The 11,838-nt window shown below is 35.7% G+C and overlaps 1 protein-coding gene across 1 annotated transcript in view; it reads right to left on the bottom strand.

The window, feature by feature from the left end:
* The window catches only part of LOC110333823 (vomeronasal type-2 receptor 116-like), a 21,327-nt gene that overhangs the window by 4,871 nt on the left and 4,618 nt on the right, over positions 1-11,838 (bottom strand). The window contains exons 2-5 of the mRNA XM_021215558.1: positions 7,312-7,603; positions 6,083-6,889; positions 5,128-5,355; positions 4,075-4,198 (exon numbers count right to left, since the gene is read on the bottom strand). Coding sequence (XP_021071217.1) covers positions 4,075-4,198; positions 5,128-5,355; positions 6,083-6,889; positions 7,312-7,603 — 1,451 coding nt within the window. The remainder of the gene's footprint in view (positions 1-4,074; positions 4,199-5,127; positions 5,356-6,082; positions 6,890-7,311; positions 7,604-11,838) is intronic.

Raw genomic sequence — 11,838 nt, 5'->3', positions numbered from 1 at the left:
GGGATCCATCCCACCATCAGCCACCAAACCCAGATACTAATGCACATGCCAGCAAGATTATGCTGAAGGGACCCTGACATAGCGGCCTCTTGTGAGGCTATGCCAGTGCCTGGCAAACACCGAAGTGGATGCTCACAGTCAGTTATTGGATGGAACACAGGGTCTCCAATGGAGGAGCTAGAGAAAGTACCCAAGGAGCTGAAGGGGACTGCAACCCTGTAGGTGGAACAATATGACCTAACCAGTACCCCTTGAGCTTGTGTCTGTAGTTGCATATGTAGCAGAAGATGGCCTAATCGGCCATCATTGGGAAGAGAGGCCCCATGGTCTTGCAAACTTTATATGACCCAGCACAGGGGAATTCCAGGGCCAAGAAGTGGGAGTGGGTAGGTAGCAGAGCAGGGGCGGGGAGAGGGTACAGGGAACTTTCAGGATAGCATTTGAAATGTAAATAAAGAAAATATCTAATAAAAAAAAGTAAAAAACTCCTAGCAATGGAGAATATGGAGTTTGAAGTGACCACATGGTATAGCCAGGCAGGACTCCCATTGAGGAGATAACGACACCAACTACTCATAAAATCTTCAACCCAAAATTTGCCCTCCCTATAAGAACTGCAGTGACAAAGATGGAACCGAGAAGGAGGGAATCAGCAACCAATGACTGCCCCAACATGGGACCCATTGATAGACAAGAACCAAACCCTGATGCTATTAATGATAGTCCATTATGCTTGCAAAGAGGAACCTAACGCAATTGCCATCTGAGATTCTCCAGGAACATCTAACTGAATCAGAAGAGACCGACAGCCAAAATTTAGACAGAATTTGGAAAGTCTTCTGGAAGACTTTGGGGAAGGATTGAGGGAAGCAGAAGGGATAGAGACTTCATAAGAAGATCAACAGAGTCAACTAGCCTGGACCTTTGGGGTCTTCCCAAGACTTAACCTCCTACAAAGAGCATACATGTACAGGACCTAGGTCCACTGTACATATGATTCAGATGTGCAGCTTGGTCTTCATGTGGGTTCTTCAACACCTCGAGCAGGGGGTTACATTGACTCTGTTGCCTGCCTTTGGATTCTATTCCCCAAACTGGTTTGCCTTGTCTGACCTGAGTAGGAGATGTGCCTAGGCCTGAAGTGAGTCAAGTTGGCAGAAAGGATTAGTATCTGGGGGAGCTCCAGAAGAGAAGAGGAATGGGGACTGAGGGAGATGCTGTGTTGTGGGGAACAATGAGAAGAGGGGGTATTTCAAAAGAGAAGTAAAATAAATAAATAAATAAATAAATAAATAAATAAATAAATAAATAAGAAAATATTGAATCAATGATCATATTAGTAATTTTAATCATGTATGTTACTTTACTTTGAATTACACATGGTTTCAAAATATAGTCACTAACAGAAAACTTTGTATAATTTTATATTCACCACTGAATTGACCCTACTCTGTTCATACTGAATATATTTATGGATCTACCATGAACCTAAAGTGTAGGGGAGGAATATTTATCAAAACAGTATTTTATACTTGGTCACGTGGACCCACATGAAAATTCATGCTGTGTGTGTGTGGGAGGGGTAACCATATCACATAAGGAGGAACTTGTTGCTGCCATTTAGCTTAATCTATTTAGTGTCAAACAACCTTCTAAATGTTCCTGTTTATGCACATAGACAAGTAAAACATTCTTAGTCAAAGAAGCATTTCTTCACATTGATTTGTAATAAGAGCAAAGATTTATGACTGTGGAATATATTAAGAAAATGTTATACTTTAATCTTCATCCATGAACAAGTGCTCTTAAACTGTCTCCTCCAGTGTTCATGGAATTTAATGGAAATGGAAGCAAAATGATTAGAAGATGAGGACTAAAATTTGCCTGGTTCCAGGTAACACATGCATTGCCTTAAAAATTCTTAAAAATAAAAATAACTTCCCTGGTTGGTTCTGCATAGGCATGGGCTGAAGCGTGAGGGAAATATCTTTCCTGCTAGTCTATCATCTACAAATATTTAAAGAAAAGAAAGGTAATTATTTTATTTGTGTACCAACTGGTGACTATACCAGGTTCAAAGGTACAGTCTGAATCTAGAGGGTCTCAAAGTTGTTGACCATGATTAAATCAAAAAGGTCATACCAAAAATGGAAATACAAAACTTGTAAAGGGAAAAATTAAAGATGAGATGAGTGAACAAATGTTGAAAGGAGGAAGCATCCTTGTGATATATTGAATACATGTGGGAAATTGTAAAAGTGCGAATTTGACAAAAAGTAAACCAAATGGAGGTCAATCCTACCAGAAATCCAGATATACTGACCCCAGAGTTTCTCCTTTCTCTGTTACCACAGACTCTATCCCTCAATCTCATCCTTAGTGCTGCAATAGAGCAGCCTTGCCTCTTCCTTTCCCACATCTTCTGTGGATTCCACAGATTACTCCCTCCTATTTTAACTCCCACAATCCTCACTGTATCCCAGCTTCCAATGTGAGTAGGCACCCCAGTGATAACTCAAAATCTGCACTTTCCAGGGCTACTGGCTGGCTAAAACAGGCCTTGAGCACTCTTGTGGCTCCTGAGTCCCAATTCATGGAGTCTCATCTCCAGTTCTATTGCATAGTGTTTTCTGTTTCCCTTTCCTCTCCTGCCCCATCCCTAACAGATAATAAGGACCTGTTCCTCTAATTCTTTTGTTGCCCCACAATTCATTTAATTATGCTAGCCTCTAATACCAGCAGGCATTGTCTGTAAACACACCAGCTTATCTGGAATGTAAAATAGGTAACACATAACTATCACACTCTCCAAGTATCCAGAGAGGAAACAGAAAAAAGGAACAAAACAACAAAGAAGAAAGGCAAATCAACTTCTTGATATATAATCAGCCCAAACCCACATATCTAAATGATGGTCTAACAATCAAATCAATAACAATCAAGGCAACTTGTCTCTATTAGAATCCAGGTATCCTACCACAGCAGGCCCTTAATATTCCAACACAGCTGAAGCAAAAGTCCTTTTCACAAACTATGAAAAAATAGTGGAAGTCCTTAAAAAAAAATAAATGATCTCATAAAGACATCCAGGATAATAAAAAAATGGGGGAGATTATTCAATCTTTTAAAGAACTCTAAGAAAGCACATTCAACTTAAAGAAAAGATCAAAGCTGTTCAAGAGATGAAAATGAAATTAAAACCAATAAAGAAAACACAATATGAGGAAACTCTAGAAACAAAATATTTAGGAAAGTGGAATATGTTTTTTTATTTGTTTGTTTATTTGCAAACAAGTGGGTTTCTGTTTCTGTCGAAACCTTTTGGGAATTTTACTTTTTTGTTTTATTTTCTCCACCTTTGGTAAAGTAGTTTTGTTTTATTTTATTATATTTTATGTGGTGTTTTGCTTGATTGATATAGAAGCTTGTTCTTTTCTAGTAAGAGACAGATAAAGAACAGTTCTGGATGAGAGAGGAAGTAACTGGGAGAAGCAGAAAAAGCATTGTTGTATTTACACTTGTATGAACAAAGAATCTATATTCAATAAAAAGGAGATAAAGATTTTAAAAGGACATATTATATGAAATAATCTATTTTCAGTGAAACAAAGAAATCTTAGTTAAGATAAAGATAAAGTAAATTCACTGGGGAAATCAAACTCAACTCTTTTGTCGCCTACTTTGTTAAAAGAAAAAAGATAAAGAAAAACATGTACTGTGAATAATCGTAAAGAGGATGGGAGAAATTCAAGCAACTGAGAAGGGTTTGAAAACACAAAGAAATGGTACTCAAAATACTGTGTTTATGGGGAAATGAAACAGATTGCTTACTTTTAAACAAAATGGGTTTCTTCAGTGAACAATGTCTGCAATGGAACAACAATGTGAATCAAGGATAGTTTCAATGTCTAGCATATGTCATCTCAAAGGGAAATAAATGTATTCTTTGGTTAAACATCTAACCAAAGAATAAAAGGATATCTCTCACTTCTCTTCAGTCCTTTTCCATTTGTTTAGGATGGTCCATGCTTATGTATACATAGGAAAGTTCTTTGTAGGCCTGTATTTATTTACCTGTCTCATTTGAAATTTCATTGTCTGCACAAGGAGTACAATCAAAGCAACAGACAGCCTTGCCTTCCTGGGCAGCTTTTCTGAATCCAGGCCTACAGCCCTCACTGCATACAGACTGAGGAATCTGAAAGAAATGAAAAACATGAGCAAGATATGCTCAGAGTTTTGTGAAAGATTTGAGATATTCTGAGAATCATTGTATAATTAATTTGCAAATGCTTACACTTAGAGTAGAAGATAATGCACTTTAGTATTACTAATTTTGACAGCTCTTGGGCTATACAGACCATGTGTTTAATTAAATCTTCATCCTCTAGGATGAATCTGTTTTTAAGTAGGTCAGTGAAATAGTTTTCTAAAAGTTCAAGGATCACTTCAGATTCAAATTTTTAAAATATCTACTGGCTACTAGGGGGAACATTTATGACCAAAGTGGTTGTAGATCTTGAATGAGAACATTCCCAGGGTGGATTCATCAGGGGAAAAATCTATGAGCATTTCTATGAGAAGTTTTATACAGACATTTACCTGAGGGTGAAAGATGTACTATAAAATCGAGGTAGGTGTCAGTATTAAATTGGCTATTGTCACAGACAGAATGAAAAGAGATGGGAAGTGATCAACCACATTCATTAATCTCTGATTATGTTTTGTGTGTGTGTTGTTATCACCTCCTTTTCATTTTAAAACTTTTTTCCCATCATGATCGTCTGCATAATTACGGTGTCAGCCAAAAGAAACGTGTCCCCTCTTTAGTTGTGTTTTATAACTATTTACCTGAAGTAGCAAAGCAAATATAATACACAACACACACACACACACCTGTCAATAAATATTTATAAATAAATAAATAGAATTTAAAAACAAACTTTTTCATTGATAAGAATCGGGGAATGAGAAAATAGTCTACTTTGACTGTATTTATGTAGAGTTTCTTCCTTAGTGGTAGTTGAAAATTGATTAGTACTGAATGAGTGCCAAAGGTTCACTACATCCTGAAAATTACTTTTGTTTTTATGAAAGGTCAAAGAAGTGAGATAAGTCACAACTTACATTTGTAAACCTTGTAGGCCATTGAATCATCTGCTCAGACAAAGACAATTGTTGACCCTGGGAGGCATGGGTGAAAAAGGTTCCTACTTTCACCTTTAGTCCAAGACCCTTTGGAAAATTCCAAAAATTAAGAATATCATACTTTGAATCTAAGTTTCTTCCCCTATCCATTACTGTGTGACCTTTCATATGATTTTTCTGTATGGTGTTCTTTAAGAAAGGGAAAAGCTAAAAGAGATGCAGAAACATATGTTTAAATACATCTTAGATACTATAAAAATTTTAATACAATAATACAAATAATCTCAGAGTTTTTAACCTATCATTTTAAAAAAGAGTCTTTAAACGAGATATCAAAGGCCAAGTAAATGAGAGTCGATTGGAAATGCATTAAGTTTCAAAACTTTCATTTTGATCAAATGAAATCATTAACTTAAAAACAGATAAGAGAACAAGTTAGGTAGATTCAGATGGCTCAAATTTCTTTGAAAGTCTCATGATACCTATTAACTTTTGGCATTTACTTAAGAGCTTCCATACTTAAAGCGAGACCCCCAAAGTGTACTTTAAAGTGATCTGTAACTTCAAACCTTGCACTAGTGCTCAGAAGCATTTTAACCCTTAAGGGTCTATTGTGTTTACCTCTGCTCTGAGGAATATATATGCAAAATCAAAACTTTTCGCAGTGAACAGATTATGAAGAAAACTGTGAGGTACCTTGTTATATTAATTTAATATTGACTTTAAAAGTTTTTCCTTGCTCCTGATATGCATTTATAAAAATCATTTGTGCTGTATTTTACATTGATCTTCAGAGAGGGAAAAAAATTATCCTTTCCCTTGCACATTGACAACATATTCCAGAATCTATAAGCCCAAACCAGAATCTAAACACCTTAGAATACAATAAAAACGTCACATTGCTGATATTACAACACAAAGAAAGGAATATTACCTGCCAAGGGAAAAATACAGTTTCCTCTCCACTGGCATGCACTTGTGTCTGTAGTTGCTCAAGAAATATCTCATGGAGACTGTAGGCTATAGCATACACAGCATTGTATATATTGTGTCCGTCTTCACTCATGGCTGGGTCAAAAATGTGTCTGGGCAGTAACAACAAAGAAGCATTGACTTGGCAGTTCTCCAAAAGATGACAATCAAGCTCAGAAAATGAGCACTTGAAGAATAAAACCCAAAACTTAGGGAGGTAATTGTCTTCTGGGTATTTGTAGGGATTAACTGTTTGAATAAAATTTGTAAATTCAATCATCTCTTCATGGTAGTGTGAAAAAATGAAACTCCCATGAAATGACTCTACCATGAAATAATCACTATGGCTGACAACATCCCAATGGCAATTCAAGACCCAGACTTTCCATGTCACTAACTGTTGCCCAATGTATCTCATTAAACCCTGTAAATAACCAATATCCCCATAAATAATTATCACATTTGCTGATGATTCCTGAATCTCTTCCATATTTTGCCATAATTTGTTGGAAAATGAATTCATGGTTCCAGGGATCAGTTTCAAAAAAGCTATGCAGATGCTATTACTTTCCATATCTTCTCTGAATTCTGACAAAATCTGAATCCCTCTGTGGTCATCTGGGATGATCAGACCAACCCAGGACCAGCTGAAGTGAAGCATTAAAGAGATTATGGCAAGTGAGAGAGATGTGTCCTTGGGGGCCATCTGATAAAGAGAACTAAACTGTCCTGGATCATTTAAGGTAGAATCATAAGGTCCAAAAGTGAGCTGAAAAAACAACAACAAAAAAAAAAACAAAAAACAAGACCAAGAAACAAAAACAAAACAAAACAAAACAAAACAAAAAATTGGAAACCAGAGAAAGAACACAAAGAAGCATTAAACACAATCTCAGTCTTGAATTAATATCTGTGAACAATTAGGATAGAGATGGGTTTCTCAGATTTCATATGGAAAACATTACAGAGTTTTTCACAAATATTACTGACAGTTCTTCAGTTTAAACAACCTAACTGGTCTCATCCAGTTCTTTCCTTTCTATTTCATGTAATGGTAATGTGGATCTATCATCAAGAACCTTCATCCATTTTCTGATAGCTGATTAATCGGAATTACTCTGTTTTACATTTTCAGATACTATCATGGCAACAAGAAATACTTCCTTCCTAGTTCCCACACCTAGCCCTCACCTGAGGTATTTTGTAGAGGTTTAGCAGGGTTGCAATGTGAGCAGATGTTGCCCATGATGTTCCTGTAAGTGCAGCAGGGGACTTTCTCTTCTGTCCACAGTCATAGTTAGGTAGGGGTATTTTCATCCTTGTTAGCCAAACCAAGGCACCAAAAAGAATAATTTTTTCAGTAAATACAACATTATAGAGATCAAAGCCCAGAGTTGTGTTGGGTAGAAGATGAGGGTTTTTGTTGATCTCTTCAATGGCAAATAACAGGACCAAAACAAACTTGTAGTTCTTAAACTTATACCTGCACAGATTCACAAAGGAGGAAGACACAGACCATATGACCTTTATATGTAGTGGAGAAATGTTTATAATTCAAATGCTAAAGTTTCTATAAAATCCATATTTACTATCTCCTCATTAGACTTGGCATTTTAATTGGATAAGATTAAGTTTCTACAGTACCAACACTCATTAAGTTTAGTCTTTGGAAATCTAATTTAGTATTATATTCATTTACTGATTTTTTAATATGTGGAAAAAGTTTTAAAGTCAATGAATATAGAATAGATTACAACAAAATATCAGAATTTTGCTGTCTGGATCGTCTGTCAATCTCTGTGCTTATAAAAGATCAGTGTATCTTGATCAAATTACCCAGTTTACTGGGACAGTATATAATTTAAGGAATAGTACAAAGTTAGGTCGAAGAATATACTGCCACATTTGTCATTTCTATGATTTTTTTTTTTTTTTTTTTTGGTTTTTCGAGGCAGGGTTTCTCTGTACAGTCCTGGCTGTCCTGGAACTCACTTTGTAGTCCAGGCTGGCCTGGAACTCAGAAATCCGCCTGCCTCTGCCTCCCGAGTGCTGGGATTAAAGGCGTGCACCACCACGCCTGGCTCTCTATGATTTTTTTTAAAAAATATGATAGCCTTTTATAAACAATGTAGACCAGACTATCCTTGAACTCATGAGGCTCTTCCTGCCTATGCCTCTCCATTTCTGTTATTAATTCATATGAAACTACATCCAAATTTATTTTTCCTTCATGGGTTTTTGAAATGTGTATTTCATTTTTGTGAATGCGAGTCTCTGTGTTCATGAGGAGCAATAACTCTAATGGTAAGCATGATGAGGAATTTCTGTGTTGATCCAAACTTTCCATATTACTTCACACAGTATCTCTTAATCATTTGTTAAATTATTGCCTGCCTGCCTTATTCTGCTGACTGAGACAGAGTCTGACCATGTAGCCCTGGTTGGACTGGGACACACTCTGTAAGGTAACCAGGCTTTGAAATCACTAAGCTTCCTTCTTTTTCTCCTTCCTCAGTGCTAGGAGGAAGACGAAGTGCCATAGCCACACCCACTTTTTCCTAGTTGTTTTCAGCACATAAGCTGGTACTCCATTCAGAAACCTTGTAGGGAGACTTTTCTTCCTGGTTCATGTTATCAGTGGATCACAGGAATTCACTCATTTTCTTTGGAAGACCTGGATTTGGATCCTCACACTTGAATCCAGATAATTTTACCCTATTAAGCAACAATGGCAAGGAAAAGAAATCTTACACACTTGATGCCAACTCTCCCCAAACACACCCAAAGAAATAGCATCCTATTTTAAGGTCAAAGCATGCTGTTCACACACAGGTTCCTTAAGATTATATTTATTAAATTTTTCTTCGGTTGGATATAGAAATACTTCATATTATTACATTTTCGGGGTTTCCTAAAAATGCAATATATATTTTTATAGTTTTGAGAGGTATATTGGGAAGTATATTTATTTATTTTATGTTAATCATACTTGAAAAACAAAGAAACAGGTCATCTTTATATGTAGGTTTTCTCTGCAGAATTCTGGTCTTTTATTCAGGTTGTTTCAGAGATATTTTGTTTGTCTGTTTACTTGGTTTTTTGCTTCATCAAATGTTTGTGCCTCTGATTCTTTGTTCTTCCAATTCTCTTCCCAAAACTATTCTCGTTTAGAGTAATTGATAGTCTACCACATATCTGATATACATGCTGGGTCAAAGACCACTGTATTTTTTTCTTCCTTTCATTATACCTCTTATCAGGGAATCTGCTGGGATTTAATGCCTTTAGGCGTGTTTCTTTTAAACCAAATGGAGTTTTCTAGAAAGGTCACACAAAATGAAAGAAAATAAAATATTTTTATATATCATAATATAAAACAAATAAGTAAGAATATAAGTATATTTAACAGGATAAAATCACTCAAACCCACAAAGTATAGATACTGGGTGGCAGAATGATAACAAATAAAGTAGAATGCGAGCCTAGGATTGAAAATATTTACTTAAAAATCTGTTATTTTATATCTCTCAAATCATAAACACTAGGCACCCAAATTAACCAGATCAGAAGACCATGTTTCAGTAAATGTCTGTAAAATGAGAATAAACATTCTGAGTCACACTCAGAAATTCAAACACCTTACATCTTTCATATTTATTATCTAAAATAATTATCAGTAAAGTATAAAACTGGATTCTGGAGAACTTGATCGGAAGACTCCATTACTAACAGCACTACATACTTGTATAATGAAACATGGAGAGATCAATCTTGTCCTCACCTGGATGCATTTCTGTCCTGGTTATGTTTTACATTTCTGGAAGGTGCTTTGCCTGTTACCACAGAAAATAGAAGTAATATTTACTCTCACTCATCTGTGATCCATGAGGGATACAGTAAAGACCTGTCATATATGATATACCCTGTGCTACAATAATGGACATGCATGTTATAGTTGAACTCTTCTTTGCTTGCTTTGATATGAGGTCCCCACAATGTTATTGGGCACATGCTTGACACTATTAAAACAGTCAGTATGGGATTAGGTAGGTCATAGACCCAGTAGAAGAACTTAATACTGTTGTTCTGCTAAATCGACACAGTATAAAGTCAAGTCCTTATGGCTGATCACTGTACTAGTGGGTTAGTACACCCCTCATCCCTCATCAGAGAAGCTTCTTTTTGCAGTAGATGGCAAATAAAATAGAAACCATTGACTGATCCTGGTAAGGGTAATTATAGATTATGAAACATTTATCCATTACTGAGGTTTACATATCATACCCCTACCAAAAGATTAGGGCTTCATGACTGAATAGAATCAGGGAGATTGTAAGGAGCAGATGATGTGGACAACCTTAGTGAAGCAACATTTTCTATACAAACAGGCTAGCTGCATGTTTGAACTCTCAGCGTGTAAAAGACCATGTGCATGCAAACAAGACAACATAGCTTTATGGGAAAGGAGATGGACATGAAATCTCAACCTAACTGAGATGCTATTGAGATTTTATAGTGAGAGAGAGGGGGGGGGAGAGAGACAGAGATTCTTAACTGTTACTACCACTAGGAGGTCAACTACACTAAAGGGAAGGTTCCACTTACAATAGTACTTACATAACACAAACTTTATTTGACCCAGAAAGCAAAGCTACATTGTTAGCTGCATAGATGGGTAAGGGTGGTGGGAAAGGGTATGGCAGGATGTGGTGTGGGTGAATAGTATCAAAATATTTTGTATGAAATCATTAAAGAAGTTATAAATACTTTTAAATGCTAAAAAATAAATATTATGTCTAATCAATGGACATTTGTCAAAATTGTGAGATACAAGAAAAATAAATAGAGCCTTTGTTAATAGATACTAGGCCTTATATGCATACATATGTAAATATAATGATATGTATCATTTTATTATTTTATGCACGTAAGCAAAGACTTTCAAACACATTTTATAGTTTAATCACTACTACATATTTCATAATAAAGGAGAAGAGGGGCTCTAAGCCTCCAAACACAAACCAATTATAAGGATATGACAACTTTATTTCCTAGATTTCATCACTTTATTAGAGATTAATATGTATGCCATAAACATGTACAATTCATCCATGATAATTAATTTTTCTTTAAAATTAAAAATAATTTCATTTAAATGTTTCTCATTATTTTCATAAAGTAGATTTGAAATCTATATCACATTGGTTAAACATTCATCTTTATTATTATATTTAAAGTACTTCCATGTTTTTACACATGAGCATGTGTATAATTTCTCTTTTTTTTTATGATGAAAGGACTTTTTTCTTTCTTTTCCTCTCCCCATCTCCTTATTTGTCCAAATTCATTCCCCTCCTCATACTTTCCCTCTTTAAAAAACAAACAGGCAAATTGAAAACAAACAAATAATCCATTATTTAAAATATAAATAGTGAAGCCAGGTTTCATGGTCCACATCATTAATCCCCACAATCAGGAGACAAAGGTAGACAGATTGCTGTGTTCAAAACCAGCTTGTTATACATAGAGAGTATCTACAGAAGGAGACACTGTACTGAGGAAAGAAATAAAGAAGGAGAGAGAGAGAGAGAGAGAGAGAGAGAGAGAGAGAGAGAGAGAGAGACATTTAACTAGGGATGTGTTTTCCTTATACTGCACACTCAAGGAGACAGAGGATAGTGATCTCCGTGAGTTCTAGGTTAGTCTGTTCTATATAGT

This window comes from Mus pahari, chromosome 16 (genome assembly GCF_900095145.1).
Source record: "Mus pahari chromosome 16, PAHARI_EIJ_v1.1, whole genome shotgun sequence".
In the NCBI taxonomy this organism is placed as follows: domain Eukaryota; kingdom Metazoa; phylum Chordata; class Mammalia; order Rodentia; family Muridae; genus Mus; species Mus pahari.
Note: the sequence above shows the minus strand (reverse complement) of the source record. Positions and strands in the feature narration are given on the sequence as shown.